We start from the raw sequence: 20770 nt of genomic DNA on the forward strand, positions 1-20770 counted from the left end.
CAATTCCATCCACGTTAAGGGCACCAGCTGGCACAAGAACCATTAGAGAGAGACTTGTAATGTACTATTTGCATTGCATCCAATTCGACGAACCCTCGCCCCCTCACTTCTGGGGCCCTACCCTGTAACCCATCGACACATTAGAAACAACCACCAAAAAAAATATAGATGCCCGAGCACCCACCCAACGCCTGTTTATAACAGTCCCACTGGTAATATTCGTCAATCGTCGGCCTCGTCCTTCTCGACGAGCCTGTCGTCGACAAGGATAATTACTGTCAGTGTCGCAGCGTACGCCTCTCGTATGGCGCATGCCATGCTATCCAGCAGCGTCAGCTCCAATTTCAACACGGCGACAAAAGTCATAAACAACAAAGGAAGGGAAGGTAAGGCAAGGGAAGGTAAGGACAGGCAAGGCAGGGCAAGGGAATGGTAGCGAGGGGACGACATACCATGTCTGCCCAATGTCGGCCACCACGGCACTTAGCCCCCAATGCGAGCACCACGCTCTAGCGAGCACTTCGTTGTCACGCACGCCAAAGGCTTCGATGACGAGCACTTTCTCATCGTCGTCGTCGTCATATTCGTCTTCGCCCCCACCGCATCGGTGTCCCTCGGCACTCGGCGAGGTGGGACAGGGCCGAGGCGTCGTGCAGGTCGTCTGCGACGAGGTGCCGTGTCGGCGCCTTCCCCAGTCGCGTACGTGCACCACATCGTTGACGCTGACCGTTTCGAACACATAGTCGAAGAACAATGGATGGGGTCCGCCCGAGCACGACCGGGAGGAGATGAAAGAGACGTCGTACATGAGCCGCAGCGGCCACGAGAGCCCGTCGATGGCGAACTGGACCGACGCGTCGAACAAGCCGGGCCCACGACGAGCATCGGCCTCGGTCGGCATTGGTGCCGGTGCCGGCAGTACGGGCGCAAAGATGAGGCGCTCGATCCGCAGCGTGTCAATGACGAAGCCCGAGTCCGTCTGCGGTCGCACGAGCTCGTAGTCGGCAACGGGGTAGAGTTGCGACTCCGCGGCGGGACCTAGGGGGTCGGACCTCTCCTCCATGTTCTCCACGTCTTCTGGTCGCAGCCGCGGCTGCTGCCGTACCGGCCGGCTCCGGATACGGGCCATCTCGGAGCGGCCAAGGTCGGTCGTGGGACGACCGGGCCCGATCCAGCCGGCGACGCTGCGGCAGGTCGGCGCGAGCACCTTGCCGACGATGCAGCTTGCCGACCAGTACGTATGGCTATTACGATACTGAAAGCCGCAGTGGGGGTTGGTGTGGGAGAGCAAGGCGAGGTTATCCGTCGCCGGATCCGGGTCCAGGTCGATGAGAGCATTCATGACGAGGAAAGGAAACGATGGCTGCGACATTAGCAAAAGTCAACTAGAGATGGAACCATCGTCATCGGAGCGCGAGAGCAGCAGCAAGAACGAAAGGAAGGGAGGCGCGGGGGGGGGGGTTCCCACGTACGCCCGGCAGCACAAACCCGCTGAAAAATGCAAAGGTATCCGAGCTGATGGCGTCCAAACAGCCGTTTCCGTCCTTCTCGTCAACCTTCTCCAGCGTCTCGGCCAGATTGGGCCACTTCATGACCCTGGCGAAGCGCTTGATAGCCTTGACCTGACGCTTCCTGGCTTTGTACCGCAGCTTCACTGCACGCAAAGGTCAACATCAGTCAGTCGACAATTCAGCCAGCTCGGAGCAGGGTAATGAAACGATGGACTTGAGGTCGAGGGGGCGGGCTCATTCCTTACTCACCTTTGTCCGGCTCGTCGCCGTATTCGTCAATTCGCACGTTCTCCCTCCAGCGGCTCGCGAGGGCCATGCTCCAGAGAATGGTGGGCGGCAACTGGCGCAGCAGCTTCTCCTTGGCCTCGTCTCCGTGCTGGGGTGAGTGGATGCGCAGCTGCAACTCCATGCTCAGCAGTAGTTGATGAAAGAAGAGGCGGAAGCGATCAGCGTTGGACTCGCGCCGGTCGAGGATGAAGCGGGTCGCCACCTGGTTCCTCGGCTGCGTAAAGTCGATCCAGTCGGGCCGCGAAAGCACGAGGATGAGGTCGGTGATCTGCCGGTCGAGGGTCCTGTGCGGACGGAGTCGGCGGTCGGGGTCGCGGAGCATGCGTCGGTAGAGGTTGCGGTAGAGGAGGTCGACATCGTCGTCCTCGAGACCGTTGACCTGCAGCTCTCGCAGCCTCGCAAAGATCTGGCCGAGTTCCATCGGCCGCGGCTCTACGGCCGAGTCCCGCAGAGCAAGGCTCAAGGGCATCGCGCTCGCCATCGTCACCCACTGGTTGAGGGTGATGGTTCCTGGTCGTTGGCCATAAAGGAACGCGCAGCTCGGTTGTTCGAGCGTCTGCCAGGGGAAGAGTTCGCCCCCATTGTGGCCTAGGATTCGCAGCGTCATGGGGGCCATGGTACGGCTGTCGTTGCCGCCGTCACGCCCGTTCCCGTTCCCGTTCCAGTTCGAGCTCCCGTTAGTAGGGGCGCTCAAGGTCGACGTCGTCGCGTACAGGGCGTAATGCTCATCCGACGCGTGAGGGATCGCCCTCTTGTGTCCCAGGTGAACCGGTGCCCCTTGACCGACAAACATGATGGCCTGCTCTCGCGAAAGCTGATCATCGCTGCCGAAGCCCCTGGGCGGCCACTGCGTGGGGTGAGGATGGTAAGACTCAAGTCGCCGGCTGCTGTCGCTGCCGCCAGCGCGAGGGCCGTTTGCCGCTTCCCTACCCCTGTCGCCGTCCTCGTCCTGGTCCCTGCTCTTGTCCTTGCGGCTCCGGCTCCGGCTCCGGCTCATTGCCTCTCGCAAGAACGGGTCCGGCACGAGCTCCGATCCCTTCTCCGTCTTCAAGCGCCTCGACCGCTGCCGTGCCCGTCGTTGCTCCTGGGCCTGCGCAAGCTCGGCACGCGTCCTGCGCGTCGGCCTGCCATGGCGCTCGCGGCCATCAGACTTGCCCCCAATCTGTTTACCCTGTGAGGCGTCAGCACGGAGAAAATGCGGATGGCATGAGCAATGGACTACTAGAGATTTGATGATGAAAAGAAATCCGCATCACCAATCAAGAAGCCACACCACCCTTGACGTCCACAGGGGAGGAATATATCCCACCTTTGTTCCTTGAATCGCCAGAGTGCCACTCCGCAGCAAGCTTCCCAAGAAGCTCACCTTCTTCCTCTTCCCGTCGTCCTCATCCATGCCTAGTTTCGGTGGCAGCTAACAAACCTCGAAGGGGCAAGTTTCCATCCTCCGCCGTCGTCAGTTCACGGGAACAGGCCGCTGGCTCGTCCAGCGACTGAACCCTAACGCGACTGGCGCTTCTGTGTCTTGACGCCTTGCCGTGCTCCAGGGCACTGTTGCTTCCGTCAGGAAGGGCGGTTGATTGAACCACTGAATGAACGAGCGAGCGAACCGAATGAAGAAAATGAGTTGAATGAACCAACGAACAAAGGTGTGAATAATGATCAATCAACGGCGTCGGATGAATAGGCGCCGCCCACCACCACCACCACCACCACCACCCAGCGTAGCGGTGTGTGAGCAACCAAGGGGCAGGCAGCGCAGACAGGCAAGGGGCACACCTTCCCAAGCGTATTGGGTATAATGGAAAGTACTACCACGAACGGAGTAGCAGCGAAGAAGGAAAATCGATAAATAGGCAGGTTAGGTACCTACTGAGCGGCAAGGTAGGTAAATTCCGAGGTAATTCAGGTCGATACCTAGGTAGTAATTATGTAGGGTGGTACTCCGTACTCCCAACAGTAAGTAGCAACGACTTGGTAGGTACGTACGGAGGAATACGGTACCGATGTTGGCACTGGTATTGGCCGGTATTGGCGCGGTCCCAAGCAGGTACTAATCGTGCCACGCCCCACTTTTCTGGCCCTCGGATTCCTCGCACCACCAAAGGTGGTGCTCACCACCGTAGCGCATACATCACCGTAACGCACACTTTGATGATAGATTCAAATTCAACCGCGTTTTACACTACAAAGACCGCCACTTTTATCGCAGATCTGAAGATAATCTAATACTCCTTCATTCCGCCATTTTCGTACCTTCTTTGCAGCTTCAAAAAATACCCTTTTTGCTGTATTATGTGCTTTTCGTTCCGCGACCTCAATTAGCTTGCGCGCTCGAGCAAGATCGTTAGATGCCTTTAACTCTACCATTTGACGACCATCTTTAACTATAAGGATACCGCCAGACTTAAGGACCTTATTCTTTAAGGCCCGACGTAATTGTTGAGCTCTTTCTGCCTTCTTTGTTCGTGAGAGGTCCCTCTTTAGTTGGATTAGCTCTATAGCTATAGTCAAGGATCCTCGAATTAAACGACCAAGGTTATAGTTAAAGGTATCATCAAGGACCTTATTTTTATTATTCATTGCCTCCTCAATCCGGTCAGTAACCTTAATAACTTACCGTAGCGTTACTGGTGTTGAAAAGTTCGAGGAACTAGGTATAACAGGGTCAGGGGAAGGAGTCTTTGGTACCCTTAATTGGATTGCCTGAATAACCAATTGAGGGTTCAATGGAGAGATACCAGTCCTTTTGAATGCTGATAGTATTGTAGTGCGTTTAAAGGCTTGTTTTCGAACCCCTTGGATTATTGAGAGGAAATCCAGCTTTGTAATATTAGTAAGGCCATCACGGACTGCAAAGTCAAGAGCCTTTGCGTAGTAGTGCTTTAATGGCTGGAAAACAGCTACATTAAGCGGTTGCAAAATATGCGTAAGATGTAGTGGTATTGCAAAAGGGATAATGTTCCTTTCTTCGCAAAAGGAAATAAATTCAATTGTATGATGCGATCCGTGGCCGTCTAAGATTAGTAGGCGTTTGCTACTAGTTGCAGATGCATAACGATCGAAGTGTTGAATCCACTGGAGGCTTAATTGGTCATTTGAATAGCCGCTAGCTGATAAAGCAATAGCTGTATTATCATAAAGCTCTCGTACGCTATACCACTGTAACATATAAAGCTGGCCAGTTAGTATAAGGAAGGCAGGTATATATCGTCCATTAGCAGAGATAGCCTCAATTGCTATTGCTAACTCCCTATTTTCAGGCATACTAAAGAAATAAGCCCTCTTTCTTTTCGTTACAATAAACTGGTCTTTGCTAACCCCAATTCGGAAGCCTGTTTTATCTATATTCCAGATATCAGCAGGAGGGATACCTTCTTCTTTAATTACCTTTTGTAGCTGTTGAAAGTAGGCTATAACTCTCTCTACATCCTTAGAGGCTTAGCGATTCGAATTAAGCTTCTTCTGGCGTTGCTTTATATATGCATGCCGTTAAATAAACCGAGTAGTCCAGTTCTTTCCGACAGTTAGGGCAGGGGCTAATGAAGTTGAGGATAACCTCTCTTAAAGTATGTAATTTGCAGCATCCGTAATAAACTCTGGTCGTACTGCAAAGTTGGTAGAGTTAAGCCTATCGATATATCGACATAATGCCTTTTCTTCTGGCCGAGATAACTTGGTATTGTGGCCTTGTTTACTGGTCTTAGGACCAATACCTGAAATCCGTCGTTGGAGGCGATAGCGAGAGATATTGAATTCTCGGGCAACTGAGGTAACTTTAGCATCAGGAAACTTAGCTATATAATCTATAGCTGCTTGGGTACGTGATTCAATAGATTTGGAATTTATAGCTATTGTAGTTGTAAAGATATTCGTAATTGAAGATAATTGAATAAAAAAGTGTGCGTTACGGTGATGTATGCGCTACGGTGGTGAGCACCACCTTTGGTGGTGCGAGGAATCCGAGGGCCAGAAAAGTGGGGCGTGGCACGATTAGTACCTAACAAAACAGTAGAATGTTGACGCGGTTGCAACGCTCCGATTCGTACCTGTCGACAGTTTAATTCAGTAATACCAGTAGGCGTCTGTCACTTGGTGCCACACCGGTATACGTATTCAGTACGGACGACGTGACCGATCTAAACCGTCTGCGGCTACGACGAGGCGATTGCTCAAGTGCTGGCAGTCATCGGTGGTCTAGACATTGTTTTTATCTTTACCGTCACACGCCCGGCTCGCCCGATGCTGTGCAATTGTTGAACAAATCCGTTTCACAACATCCGTTCGCTTTCAGCACCCAACCTCTACGTCCTTTCAACCGTCGTACAACCGTCGTATCAACCGCCGTGCCAGCACTCCTTCCCTGTTCAATGCTCCAACCGAACTGTTGAATCGCCTCGAGCACTCGGCTTCAAACTGGAATGGATCTCCACTGCCCTCGCCCCCCCTCCCCTCCCCCTCCCCCTCCCCCAACAAGCCGCCTGTGCGACAGCGGTTCGATAGCAGCTCGACAGCCTTTCCGTGGCAGCTTGATGGCAGTTGATACCAGCTCGACGGCAGTTCAGCAGCACTATTCAGCTATTTCAGTCTTTGTTCCGCAAGACCAAGATGGAAAAGAAGCCGCACGGGCAACAGCAAACGCACAAGTGCGGCCAACAAGGACGGACCCCCTCCCCCCCAAGATCTGCCATAATGTTCATTGGCTCATGTTCGCAGCGGCATGCCATGATGAGAATCTCCCCCTCCTGCGACCCCATCGGCGATCCAATCCAAACCTCCCGAGGCCAATGCCGTGCCCCAACTCCACGCTCCATGATGCTTGCTGTTCCATCTCGCAACGCTCTCATCGCGACACTGCACCGCGACTTCGCCATCATCATACACAACCGGCCGCCTCATAGCTCCGCTGATGCCACATCCTCCTCGCCCGCGCTACCCATGTCCGCAACGGCCGTGTGCTTGCGGTACTGTGAGGAAGCAAGGTGAGCGATCGATCAGCGGGGGAGGTGGTAAGGGATCTGTCCTGCTCACCGAGAATACAAAGTTGACGACGAGAGCGGCCATCAGAGCGACGCTGATGACGATGGGCCCAAACATGTTGTCGAAATCCTTGCCGCTGCGCTCCAGTATCATGCTTCTCCGGGCCCGGAGCATCCAGTATCCCCACAGGCCGGCGAAGGCGGCGATGGCGACGTACGTGACCCCCATGACCTCGGCCAACCCGTTCTCGCCCGCTGCCGAGTACAGGCCGACGGCCAGCCCCCCCTGGAGGATGCAGATGTGCTGCCACTTGAGAAACGTCCGCTCGTTCGCCAGCCACACCTTGGGCTCGACCTTGAGCTCGCCCATGTTCTTGATCCACTGCGTCGGCTCCACGACACCGGCCGGGAGCGAAGCGCTCTGCGACCGCTTGGTCTTTGCCCGGGCCCGGCTGGCGGACGCATACTTGGAGAGAGACAAGCCGGGCAGCATGGACGACAGCGCGCCGTATCCCCTGCTAAGCTGCGACCCCTGCTCCTGCTCCTGCTCCTGCTCCTGCGTCCCGCTCGGCTCGCCCAGCTCCTCGCCGTTGGCGAGCGTGCCCCTCCTGTCGGCAGACGGCAACGTCGGTGACCTGGGCTCCGCCGCCATCCGCTCCGCCAGCGTCGACATGTCGACGGGTGAGCTTTTCGCCATCTTGTACGAGCTCGGCAACGTGCCCATGAGACTGCCGACGGCCATGGCGTCGTCGGCCCGCTGCGCCCGACGCTGCTCCTCCTCCTCAAACGCCTTCAGCGGGTCCTTGCGAATGTCCATCTCGAGATCGCTCAGCCAGAACGGCAGGTTGTTCACGTGGTCCTCGAACAGAGAGGCCACGCCGTGCACGAACTTGGAGAACCTAGGTGTCGGGTGCACGAGGTGCGAGGCCATCAGGTCCTCCACCCACGACGGGCGCTTGCGGTCGACCTCCTCCTTGAGCTTGATCTCGAGCACGGCGTACGGAAACTTGGACACCTCGCTCTGGTTGATGTTCTTGAAAGGATACGTCATGTTGGAGCCGTCAATCTCGGCCCGGTGCCAGTCGCCTGGATCGCGGCACGGCCGCTCGTCGTCGATGGTGTCTTCGCGGATGAGCGCGAGGTCCGTGTCGATGGAGATTCGGACCCGGTCATCCGCCGGCTTCTGAAACGCCGTCCGCCGGTAGTTTGCCCGCAGCACCGGCGACAGCTTCCTTTGCCGCAGGAAAGTCTTAATCTTGGCCACCGTCGCCTTGTAGTTCTCGACCTGCACAGCCGGCACGCCCTGCCTCTCCATCTTCTGCACACTCTTTTCCATCGCGTACTCGCCTTCCAAGAACGGCCCAACCCACTTGTCCTTGATGGTGAACCTGTGCTCTTGGCTGTTTCCCTTGGCGTCCGTCGTCTTCTGCTCGACGAATATTTCCGGCCGGCCGCTCAGCTGGCCATACCAGCGCAGTCGCAGCGACGAGGCCTCGGACTGCCGGTCAAGCTTTTCCGAGTAGAGATCGAACTTGGCGTTGTCGAAGTAGAGGGACGTGATGGCCGGTGAGTCGTTGCCGTCCAGTTCCTTTGCCGTCTTTTCGCTGTACACGAGCGTCGGGAGCCGGCGGAGGATGAGCGTCTTGACTTCGAGCAGGTTGTCGAGGTGCACCCAGTCTGGCGGACATTGTCAGTGAGCGAGTTGAATGAATGAATGGTGCCGACGCAGTCGGCAGACGGGTCGCGCTTACACTTGTGAGCTGTGTACTTCTCGCCGTTGTGCATCTCTCCCTGGCTCTCGAGGTCGAGCGCCGGTTGCTCCCCGCCCTCGAGCTGCTGCCTGATGGCAAAGTACATGATGGATAGCTTGTTGAGCAGCGGCGAGTATCCCTGCTCCGAGTTGAACGGTCGCTGCGCTAGGCTCAGCTGCATCATGGGCCTGATCTTGTAGCGATCGCCCCTCTTTCGATCGTGTTTCTTGACCATCTTGAGGAACCCCGTGTAGTTGATGTTGCTGTACTTCTTCAGCTCCTTCACCTCGTTGGTGATTTCGTCGAGCGATCGTTCCAATTCCCGGAGGCCCGGCGCCTGAATCTCGTTTGCCGTCGACGCGTCGGGACCAACGCCGTGGCCCTCGCCGACGGCTGGCGTGAGCTCCCTGAGCTTTTCGAACGCCGCGTCGGCGCGCACCTTGAGGGCGTCAACACGCTCCTGCTGGAATTGGGCGACCTTCTCGAGCTGCACGTTGAAGATTTCGTCGCAAAACCGGTTCTCGTCCTCCTCCGTCCACGGCACGACACCCTCGTCGTCGACATTGTCCTCGTGCAGCAGGCCCTTGAGCTTGGCGTAGTCGATGTAATTGTCTTTCCATGGTTCGTAGACGGCCGCCCGGAGCGTTCGGCCGAAGCGCATCTCGTCGTCGGTGTGCGCAGGTCCTTATCGTGACCGCCTCTCGGAGCCTTCGGAGGGGAAATGTCGAACGTGGAAAGGGGAACGGATTCTGCAACCTCTCGCGCTAGATTCAGGATGCAGTGACGAGGGAGAAGAGGGGATGGCTGGCAATGCAAGGACAGGGATGAAATCCGAACCCGCCTCCGCTGCAGGACCTCGCGCGGTTTCGATGGTCGAACATGCGAGGTGAAGTTGCCGATACAGCACTGTACTTTCGTCGGCCGGGACGAAGTACATTTTGTCCGAACTAGTAGGCAATGATACATGACGAACGTACAAAGTAAGTACCTGCAGATCCGATCCTGGACATCGCCCCCACCTTGAGCAGTCCACGGTGACCCTATCAACAAGCGGACGCTGACACGTGCCGCCGTATCTACAGCGGCCTGGGGCGGGGCGAGCCACCTGCGTTACAGTGAGCGCAGCGCGTTACTGGACAAACGCCCCAGAGCGCCAATTGTCAGGTCACTCCATGAGCCAGAAACTAATAATATTAATTACTGCACCTGTAATATTTCCAAGTAATAAGAACGGCTAGGTATTTGGTAATATTACTACGTAGCCATCATGGCTCAATCGAGTGCATCCAGGTAGAAGATCAATCTCTGAGCAATCACAACCCATTCGGCAACGGATGGCAACGAGTTCCTTCAAACTCGCTCCGATCCGAATTGCTACGTAGGTACAGTAGGGAAATATCATACAAAAGTATACACATGTATTGGACTATCAGCCATCAAACTGCGCGTAGCATTCATGCTCGTTAGAACAACATCGCGTCAAGTGTCAAATCCCCCATCAACAAAAACGCACATGCAGCAAGCAAACGTGGTATGGAAATTTGCAGACCGACCGATCCCAAAGCTCCGCCAAAGCCTTGCTGGTATCATAATTCGACTCTCGCACCCGTCGCATGCCATCAGTACATCAAGAACAAAAAGAGCAAATCAAGCAACGCCATCCTACTGAGACTCGGCGATGCGGCCCAAAATCTCTTGCCCGGTGCGTTTGACGATACCGCCCGTCACGGGCAGGTTGGTGCCGTTCTCGAGGTACAAATCGACCTCCCGGGCAGCCATGCGGCCTTCGTTGATACCCCTGGGTGGATGGTTAGTTAGCGGCCTTTGACCCCGGCGAGAAGGTGTGTGACAGGTAGACTTACCAGACAATCAGAGACTGTCCGCGACGAGCATCGCCCGCGGCAAAGACGCCGTCCAGGTTGGTGCAGTACTTTCCCGGCGGCGTCTTGACGTTCTTGCGAGCGTCCTTTTCAACCTCGTCACCGAGGACGCGCGCCTCGGGGCCGAGGAAGCCCATGGCGAGGAGGACGAGATCGGCGGGGAAGAACTGCTGCGAGCCGTCCAGCTTCTTCATGTCCCAACCTCCGCTGGGCGACTTCGTCCACTCCACGCGGATGGTGTTGATGCCCTTGACGTTGCCGCTGCCGTCGTCGGCAAACTCCTCCGACATGATGCAGTACTCGCGAGGGTCCTTGCCCGTGTGCTGGCGAACCTCCGTATGCCCGTAGTCGACCCGGTAAATGCGAGGCCACTGAGGCCAGGGGTTGTCGTTGGCACGCTCCGGCGGAGGCTGAGGCAGAAGCTCAAAGTTGGTCACGGACTTGGCACCATGGCGGACCGAGGTGCCGATGCAGTCGTTGCCGGTATCGCCACCGCCAATGACGACGACGTGCTTGCCCTTGGCGGAAATGTACGTCTCGTCGGCCAACTCGGAGTCGAGCAAGGACTTGGTGTTCTTGTGCAGGAACTCCATGGCGAAGTGGATGCCAGCCAGCTCGCGGCCCTTGATGGGCAGGTCACGAGCGACGGTGGCGCCGGTGGCGATGACGACGGCGTCGTTGCTGCTCCTCAGATCGTTCAGCGTCGGCTGACCGTCCTCCCCAATCGCCACCCCGGTGTGGAAGCGGATGCCTTCCGCCGCCATGAAGTCTGTACGACGCTTGACGACCCGCTTGTCCAGCTTCATGTTGGGGATTCCGTACATCAGCAGGCCGCCAAGACGATCGGCACGCTCGTAGAGAGTCACGCTGTGGCCGGCTCGGTTGAGCTGGTCGGCGCAGGCCAGACCGGCAGGCCCGGAGCCGATGATGGCGACCTTTTTGCCCGTGCGGACCTCGGGTGGCCGGGGAATCATCCAGCCCATCTCGAAGCCACGGTCGATGATTGCGCACTCAATCGACTTGATGCCAACGGGCTCCTCGTTGATCCCCAGCACACAGGCACCCTCGCACGGGGCGGGACAGACACGGCCGGTGAACTCAGGAAAGTTGTTCGTCATGAGGAGTCGGTTGAGCGCGTCCTTCCACTGGCCCGCAAATACCAACTCGTTCCATTTAGGGATAATGTTGGAGATTGGGCAGCCCGTCTCCGACTGACAGAAAGGAACGCCGCAGTCCATGCAACGAGCCGACTGGTACTTGAGCTCATCCTCGTCCAGGCGAGAGCTGAGCTCCGCCCAGTCCTTGGTTCGACTCGACGCCGAGCGGTACTTTTCGGAGCGCCGCGAGTACTTCATGAAGCCCTTGGTCTTGTCAAGGACGAGGGCGCGCTTCTTCTCCGCGGCATTGTCGCCAACAGCTTCCTCGATATCCTGCAGCTTCGGGGCCTTTGCCTTGTCGTCCTTGCCGTGCTTCACACCGGACACCGCAGGCAGGTTGTACTCGGCGCGCTTGGCGGCCGCGGCCTTGGAGGCCTCCTCCTCCAGAACGCGCTTGTAGTCGACGGGGAGGACCTTGACGAAACGAGGCAGCGCACGGTTGAAGTCGACCAGGATGCGGGCCGCCAGCTCGGACCCGGTGTAGTGATGGTGGTCCTCAATGAGTCCTCGAAGGTAGGCAATCTCCGCCGGGTCCTCGACGGGGCCGGCCTCCACCATCTCGGTGTTGAGCTTGCCGTGGAAGTCGCGATTTTTGTCGAGGACGTAGGCGATACCGCCCGACATGCCGGCCGCAAAGTTGCGGCCAGTATTCCCAAGAATGACGATGCGACCGCCCGTCATGTACTCGCAGCCGTGGTCGCCGACGCCCTCGACGACGGCCGTGGCACCCGAGTTTCGGACGGCGAATCGCTCGGCGGCCACGCCACGGAAGAAGCAAGTTCCCGTCGTGGCGCCGTACAAGCACACGTTGCCCACCAGAATGTTCTCCTCGGCCTTGAACACGGCGGAGCGAGGGGGGTAGACGATGAGGCGGCCACCGGACAGGCCTTTGCCGACGTAGTCGTTGCAATCACCCTCCAGCTCCAGGGTGACACCCGGGGCCAAGAAAGCGCCAAAGGACTGGCCGGCGGAGCCCTTGATGTTGACGTGAACCGTGTCCAGCGGGAGGCCGGCCTCGCCGTATCGTTTGGAAATCTGGTACGAGAGTGACGTCCCCATGGCTCGATCGGTATTGATCACATCGCACTCGATTCTTGACGGGAGGCCCTTGTCCAGCGTCAATTCGGCCTCGGAAATCAGCTTGTTGTCGAGACGGACATAGAGCTTGTGGTCCTGCTTCCGCACGTTGAACGTGGCCACGCCGGGACGCAGCTTGTGGGCGGGCGTGAGCAGCAGCGACAGGTCGATGTTGGCCGTCTTCTTGGTCCTCAGGTCGTCCCTCACCCGGAGCACCTCGACATGGCCAACCATCTCGTTGATGGTGCGGAAGCCGAGCTGGGCCATGATGGCACGGAGCTCGTTGGCCACATAGTAGAAGAAGTTGATGACGTGCTCGGGGGTACCCTGGAACTTGGCTCGCAGGGCGGGATCCTGCGTCGCAATGCCGACGGGGCAGGTGTTCAGGTGGCATTTCCGCATGAAGACGCAGCCCATGGCGATGAGAGGAGCCGTGGCAAATCCCCACTCCTCGGCTCCCAGCAGGCAAGCGATGGCGACATCCCTGCCAGTCCTGAGCTGGCCGTCCGTCTGGACGACGACACGGCCACGAAGGTCGTTCAAAACCAGCGTCTGGTGCGTCTCCGCAAGACCAAGCTCCCAAGGAAGGCCGGCATACTTGATACCAGTCCAACGCGAGGCGCCGGTGCCACCGTCGTGACCGGATATGAGGATGTGGTCGGCCTTGGCCTTGGCGACACCGGAGGCGACGATGCCGACGCCGACTTCGGAGACAAGCTTCACCGAGACGCGTGATCGGGGGCTGGAGCACTTCAAATCGTAGATGAGCTGCTTCAGATCTTCGATGGAGTAAATGTCATGATGGGGAGGGGGTGAGATGAGGCCGACGCCCGGAGTGGAGTGACGCGTGCGGGCGATGGACTTGGACACCTTGTGTCCCGGGAGCTCACCACCCTCTCCCGGCTTGGCGCCTTGGGCCATCTTGATTTGCAGCTCATCCGAGTCGGCCAGGTAGGCCGAGGTGACGCCGAAACGGCCGGAGGCGACCTGCTTGATGGCGGAGCGCATGGTGTCGCCGTTGGGCAAGCGCTGGGATCGCTCCGGATCCTCACCTCCCTCGCCGGTGTTGGATTTGCCGCCCAGCCGGTTCATGGCCACGGCGAGCGTCGAGTGAGACTCCATGGAGATGGATCCGTACGACATGGCACCGGTGCAGAAGCGTCGCACAATCTCCGTCCAAGGCTCCACCTGATCAATTGGCACGGGCGTGCAGTCCTCAAACTGAAAGTCCAACAGGCCACGCAGGGTGCAATTCTTGATCTGTTCGTACTCGGACTTGGAGTAGGCCTCGTACGACTTGTCGTTCTTGGTGCGGACGGCATCCTGGATGTTGGCGATGGCAGTTGGGTCGTTCACGTGGGGCTCGCCGCCGTCCCGCCAGTGGTACTCGCCCGACTCGGGAAGGCCCTTGATGCCGACCGTGTATCTCGAGGGAAAGCCGCGCTCGTGGAAGCGGAAAGCGTCCTCGGCGATCAGGTCAAAGGTGAGGCCTTGAATGCGCGAGGCCGTGCCCCGGAAGCAGCGCTCAACAACCGCCTCGTCGATGCCAAGGGCCTCGAAAATCTGGGCTCCCTTGTAGGAAGCAAGGGTCGAGATGCCCATCTTGCTCATGACTTTGAGGATGCCGCCGTCGCACGAGTGCTTGTAGTTGGCAATCAAGGCGTCGTCGGTGAGCTTCTTCTTGATCAAGCGCTCTCGGTTCAGCTTGAGGACGCACTCCATGGCGAGGTAGGGGTTGACGGCATCGGCACCATAGCCGAGAAGCACACACATGTGGTGGACCTCCCGGGCTTCGGCCGTCTCGACGACGATGGCGGCCATCGATCGCCACTTGTTGCTCACGAGGTGGTGGTGCACCATGCCCGAGGCCAGCGCGGCCGAGACGGGGACGCGGTCGGCGGACGTCTTGCGGTCCGACAGAACAATGATGCGGTCTCGCGCCTCAATGGCGGCGGTGGCTTGCTTGCAAATCTCATCGAGGTGGTCCAAGTATCCTTGGACTCCCCTGGACTTGGGGAAGGTCAAGTCGATGGTTTTGACCTTCCACTGAGGGTGGATGGAGGACATGCTGTTGACGGCGTTGAACTCGGGGATGGACAGGATGGGGCTGGGGAGCATGAGGCGGCCGCACTGGGAGGAATCCATCTCCAGGAGGTTGCCCTGGGGGCCGACGTAACACTCGAGGGACATGACGATGGACTCTCGGATGGGGTCAATCGGCGGGTTCGTGACCTGGGCGAAGAGCTGGCGGAAGTAATCGTAGAGCAGGCGCGGCGACTGCGTCAGACACGCCAGAGGCGCATCGTTGCCCATGGAGCCCAGGGCTTCCTTCTCGTCGGCCGCCATGGGCGCAAGAAGCAAGCTGATCTGCTCGTAGGTATAGCCGAAGGAGAGCAGCAGAGGATCTTCCTGGAGGAGCGTGCCGTCAGGCTTCGCCGAGAGGTCGGCGGACGCCTCGAGGGTATCGAGAACTTTTGGCAGGGCGATGAGCTCGCGGTCGAGCCAAGAACGGAAATCGTGACGGCTCGAGACGGCTTCCTTGAGCTCCTTGTCATCGATGATACGGCCGGCTTGGGTGTCGACCAACAGCATTCGACCGGGCTGCAGTCGACCCTTCTGGACGACGGTCTCGGGCTCGACGGGGATGGTGCCGACCTCGGAGGCGCAGATGATGCGATCGTCGTCCATGACGTAGAAGCGACAGGGCCGCAGGCCATTCCGGTCCAGGTTGGCACCGCAGAAGCGGCCGTCGGCGAAGGTGAAGAGGGCGGGACCATCCCAAGGCTCCATCTGGCAAGCAGCCCACTCGTAGAAGGCGGCCTTTTTGGGGTCCATATCCTCGTTCCCTTGCCACGCCTCGGGCACCATGAGCATGACGGCCTCGGGTAGCGAGAGGACGCCGTTCATGGTGAGCAGCTCCAGGACGTTGTCGAAGGCGGCCGAGTCGGAACCGCCATCCTCGACGACGGGGTACATCAGCTCGAGCTCGTCCTTGAAGATGTCCGAGTGCATGACGCCCTCGCGAGCGCGCATCCAGTTCTTGTTGCCGCGCAACGTGTTGATCTCACCGTTGTGGGCGGCCCAGCGGAGTGGTTGGGCTCGGTCCCACGAAGGGAATGTGTTGGTGGAGAAGCGAGAGTGGACGAGGGCAAAGTGAGCCTCGTAGTCGGCGTTGACGAGGTCATGGTAGTAGGAGTACACCTGGACCGGGGCGAGCTGGCCCTTGTAGACGATGTTCTTGTTCGACAGGGAGCAAAGATAGAACCAGTTCTTGAGGCCGATGGTGTGGGTGGCACGCTTGCGGAGGACGTACAGCTGGCGTTCGAAGAGCCTGTCGTCGAACTTGGCAGGGTCCGTCACCTCGGGCGCGTTGCCGTGGCCATAGGCCGAGGCGAGGACGACAAAGGGCTGAGCGATGGTGGGCTCGCGGGACTTGGCCGCAGGGCCGAGCAGGGTCGAGTCTACGGGAGGTCGCCGCCATCCCAAGACTCGCAAGCCCAGGGACTCGGCGACATCTTCCAGCTGTCTCTGGGACTCGGCGACCGTCTCCTCGTCGGGCTTGAAGAACAAGTTTCCGACGGCGTACTGGCCGAGGGGGGGCAACTTGATGCCCTCTTCCTTTTCAAAGTTCTTGATGAAGAACCGGTGGGGGATCGAGGTCATGACGCCGGCACCGTCGCCGTCTCTCGCATCGGAGCCGACGGCTCCCCGATGGGTCATGTTACACAAGAGGTTGCGAGCATCGCTCACGATCTTGTGGCTCGCCTTGCCCTTGATGTGGCTGAGTCGACTCGGTTAGTTGGAAGAATCCGTCTCGAGCAAGTCTCGGTTTCGGACAGGGGCGACGCGCGACGTCAGTCACGTACCAAGCAAAGCCGACGCCGCAGGCATCCTTCTCGTAGGCCGGGTCATATAGACCCTGCTTCACCGGGAGGGCACCTGCCCAAGAATCATTGTTCTCGGTCTGGTAGTCGTAGGGGTTATATTCTTGCTGTTCAGCTTCGAAAGAGATTTGCCGGTCGTCGAAATCCTCGAGAAAGCCCATGCTAGGCGAGGATTCGATGGACGGTACCGGTGAGGGAGGCGACGACGGGTGTGATTGGCCCCGTTGGCGGCCTGACGGCGGCGTGAGCGTGAGTGAATTGAGACGGGGGTGAGAGCAGCGCCAAGGGCTGCTCTGTAACTGGTCTGTCTAGAAATAGGGAAAATATCAGCTTCGAGTCAGTCGGCGTCGGAAAGTTTGGTTGGCAAGGTAGAAGATAAGAGAGCGGTGGTGAAAGCATGGAGGGAAGGAGTGAGCATTGCTGGCAATCAGGGTAGCTGCCGCCGCCGCCGCCGCCGCCTCCGCCGCTGCTGCTGCTGCTGCTGCTACTGCTGCTGCTGCTGCCTGCTGGCCAGCAAGTACACTGGTCTTGTCTGGTTGCCGTACGTATAGTATAGTATAGGTGGTGTAAGTATCTGTCTGTACATGTACCTGCGACAAGGTACTATAGGTGGGCACTTGCACCTGTAGATAAGGCAGTGGGGGGGTGGGGGCCGTTTAGGGAAAGTCTGTCCTCCAGTGAGCGTCCAAGGAATCCTGATGACGCTGGGATTTGGATTGTCGGCGCCAGCCGCCAGCGATGCCCCTCCATCGCAGGCTTTCGTACTGTAGCTGTCATTTCGGGACAGCCTCCACAGCACAGCTGGGTTTGTCGCGCCTCCTTTTTCTTCCGAGTCGATGCGGATGCGTGCCGTCGACATCAATCACCAGAAGGCCGAGGGGTCGATGTTCCGGATCGGCTCGCGAACAGAGCGCCGCCGGCGTCTATCACATCGGCCGATGCGAGGTTGCAGGGTGCAGGCCAGGTTGCATCTGCCGCCCAGCCAATGGCTGGGCTTCGGATGGCAATCCTGCGGCAACGGAGATGCGACATCGGGGGGGCGCTGAGCATCGAGCACATGCTTTTTCCGCTCGCCTCTGACGTTGCTGCTCTCGTTTTCGTCTTGTTTTGCTGCCTTCCATGGTCCTGCCTCGTGACGACGCCGGACTGCATCAATCGCGCCGTCCGATTCATCCGACCGTTCTCGCCGACGCCTTTGCCGCCGAGAGAGCAAGGTACTGCCGAACGTGGCGGCAGGGCGACCCTTGCTTGCGTCGGCCATCTCGAGGCCCGCGGAGCAGCAACGGTATGCGATGGATGACCATTCTCGAAGAAGCATGTGCGAGGCAAGTGCACCGCGGCAGAGGGAAGATGACGGGGCAAAGGTGCAACGAACGGGGAGGAAGTGCGACGTTCAGGCGCCTCCGGCAACGTACCAGTAGAATGTTCCGCTGATTTCGGTTCGAGAAGCAACGGGTCTCAAGGGGGCTCACTGCAGGATGATGGTGCAAGAGAGCAATGGTCGTAGTTCCAAAGGAGAGAAAGGCCAGCCAAGGAAGAGGGGGTGGGAGGCGAGCAGACTGACTTTTTATTTCGTTTGGGATGGGACGACCCCAGCAGGAGCAGTACGAGTACGAGCAGTGTACATGGAGCGTATCCGAGTACGAGTGCAAACGCTCCGTACTTAGTAGGCAACCTAGCTGCACTCGTACTCGATTCCAAGTACCATTACCACTAGCACCCCGAAATTTGGCAGGTACTTGTACAGATACCAAGGTACTCCGTACTGAACAGCGGCATTGGGTTGGGTGGTGGGCAGCCAAGCTAAGCAGAGCAGCGTATCGCTGCTCGAGCCCACATGTGCGTCCTCCCCGCCCTCCCCCTCCGAAAGTGACTGCGGCGCCAGCTTGCCGTCAAGCTACGACCCATACGGCAGAGGAGGAAGAACGGTTCAGAAGAGGGTAATCCCTCCCCCCCACTGGCGGCTCTGGGTGCCGGCAGGGGCCTAATACCTTGGTGCTAAGCTGGGCAACTTGGCGAGCAAAGGTGGGGTAAAGAGCTTGGGCGGAGGACACGACACCTTCGCGGCCATGATGGCGCTTTCTGGCCGTCCGGTCCTGTCTGCGTCGACGCTCTCCTCCCCCCCCCCTCTGGGCGACGGGCCAGGCGTCGTCTCGATGCGGGATCGCAGCGTCATGCCGGACCAAAAAAAAAAAAAAAGGTCGAACGAGAACGACGACGGCGCGCGGAGCGAATTCTGGACGGCCTGCCCTGCCGGCGGTGGTAAGGTTGAGCGGCGAGCAGCCAATTGTCTCAGCCTGCCGATGCCGCAGCGACGCAACCGCCTCTTCTCGTTTCGGCGACGCAGCAACCCTCGATCCCTCCCTCCGCATGCTGCTCGGGACCCACGTGCCGGAACGCCTACATGACGCTTGAACCATTCTTGCCCATCCTTGCTCAGGGGTGCAGAGATCCAACAGACCTGCACCAGCAGGTGGGTGCGTGCCTCTACGATTCCTTATCGGGGGTCGGTGCTAGGAAATGGCCAAGTTGTGCCCCTGCATGCAACGCATGCGCTTGGCTGTGCGGATGCACCGATGTGTCCTTCAGCGGCGGACGGGCGTGCTTCCGAATCGATGGCACTTGCGGGCTAGCACCTTGGAAATGGTGCCTCGCCCATGCACCATGCACCATGCACCACCTCTGCTCGTTCTCCGGCCAATCTCGCCAGAATCCGGAAGCGTCGCTCCCAGTGGCTCGGCTGGTCGGTACCTGTACATGCACTGCTTACGGTGTTCGCGGCAAGCCGTATTACGTACGAGTACATTTACGGACACTTGCCTCGTCCTAGCTGTACCAGGCGAACGCCGTAACTAGGCACTATTCGTCCTAGGTGCAAGATAAGTGTTAGTGCCTAAATAATACCACTCGACAGGAACGGGCAGGCTTACTTCGTTTACGATTCCTGCAAGCAAGTGAGTGCAAGAGAAGCGCGTGCCACGGCATCGGCTCCAACAACTTTCCTGAGGCCAGCAGATCTGATGGCACCGTCAAGGTCCCTCGGCCAACATTCGGACGAGAGCACAGCAACTGCAAGAGCGCAGATTGATCAAGGTCCCAAGCGAAACCGACCAGGCAGATGCCAGTAGCCGACGGAGCAAGCATACATGCATGCATTCACTAATAATACCTAGGAGCTTACAGTATACTCGTGCAAGTACGCCGGTGCACAAGTATTCTCGTGCAGGCGTCAAAAATATGCGTCGGCCACAGCGCACGTCGCATAACGTTTTCGCACGCAAATGAGCGCCATCCGGTGCCAGGTTGAGCAGCCGTCTTCTTGCTTCGATATGCCGTTTGACCAATACGGTCATGATCGCCGCCGCCCTGCCGCCGCCAATGGGTTGCTGCAAGGCCTCTCTGGAGGGAAACCTGGGGCACGACGGCCGAATCCGGGACCAGAGCTCCACACCCACTTGCTGCATAGTTCAGCGACTGCAACTTGCGTCTACCACTACGGAATACTGTAATACAGTCCAGCACGCCTACGGTACATGTACACCTAATGTACTTACACCTAAGTACGGAGTACGGAGTACTGTAAGTAAGAAATACCTCCATGTAAGTACAGTAGTTGTAATAATATGTCCAGCAACTAACATGCCAACACTTGCAGTCCTGCCCAAACACGTTAGCGCCAAGACAATGAACACCCCCCATGGGGGAGGGGACGGAGCTGGCGAGGCTCATCTTTGGCCGCTCACGCATTCGCATCATCACATGTACCTGCATCCAACTGTCGATGCCGAGCGTCGAACTTGCGAGTCGCAGTGCGCAGAAAAGGCGGAAATCATTGGTCATTAGGGTCGTGGTACGGGGACGGTGTCGGCCGCTACACCAATCAGTAGGGCGTATCTGCCAACCAGCGAGGCCGATGTCGCCCACAACCCCTACCACACAGCGAAAGCTACCTTTACTTTTGCATTCGCACATGCAGGCGTGCCGGCTCGTCACGGAGCGCGGGGAGGCGTCGGCGGCCATGTCTGCTTCCCCTTGCCACCATGGACAGGCACACAGGCCAGGCAGATGTGTACATGTCCTCGGCCTCACGGATGTACTGGCTGCGTGTGCAAGGCGCTGGTGCGACATGCGCATGCGGTGCAGCCACGGCATGACATGTACATGTGCACCATTAGACGACGCTGTCATAAGGATGCATGTGTGGGTGAGTTGGGAACAAGCCAGCACGTGCCGGGGGGTCAGT

The 20770-nt window shown here is 58.3% G+C and overlaps 3 protein-coding genes across 3 annotated transcripts; all 3 read right to left on the reverse strand.

Annotated features, from left to right (window-relative positions):
* Positions 1-222: 222 nt before the first annotated feature.
* On the reverse strand, positions 223-3195 carry DCS_02303 (uncharacterized protein; the record flags this gene model as incomplete). Its single annotated transcript, XM_040799631.1, has 5 exons — positions 223-319; positions 453-1363; positions 1473-1654; positions 1761-2970; positions 3166-3195. 5 exons carry the CDS (start codon positions 3193-3195, stop codon positions 223-225), a joined length of 2430 nt encoding a protein of 809 aa, XP_040660514.1.
* Positions 3196-6694: 3499 nt separating this feature from the next.
* Positions 6695-9190, reverse strand: DCS_02304 (SPX domain-containing protein; the record flags this gene model as incomplete). Its single annotated transcript, XM_040799632.1, has 3 exons — positions 6695-6766; positions 6831-8455; positions 8530-9190. The coding sequence occupies 3 exons, from the start codon at positions 9188-9190 to the stop codon at positions 6695-6697; spliced, it is 2358 nt and encodes a 785-aa protein (XP_040660515.1).
* A 1001-nt stretch (positions 9191-10191) lies between these two features.
* On the reverse strand, positions 10192-16688 carry DCS_02305 (glutamate synthase; the record flags this gene model as incomplete). The annotated part of the gene is made up of 3 exons (XM_040799633.1): positions 10192-10327; positions 10392-16424; positions 16510-16688. The coding sequence occupies 3 exons, from the start codon at positions 16686-16688 to the stop codon at positions 10192-10194; spliced, it is 6348 nt and encodes a 2115-aa protein (XP_040660516.1).
* Positions 16689-20770: the final 4082 nt, after the last annotated feature.

Source organism: Drechmeria coniospora, chromosome 01, assembly GCF_001625195.1.
Source record: "Drechmeria coniospora strain ARSEF 6962 chromosome 01, whole genome shotgun sequence".
Classification (NCBI taxonomy): Eukaryota; Fungi; Ascomycota; class Sordariomycetes; order Hypocreales; family Ophiocordycipitaceae; genus Drechmeria; species Drechmeria coniospora.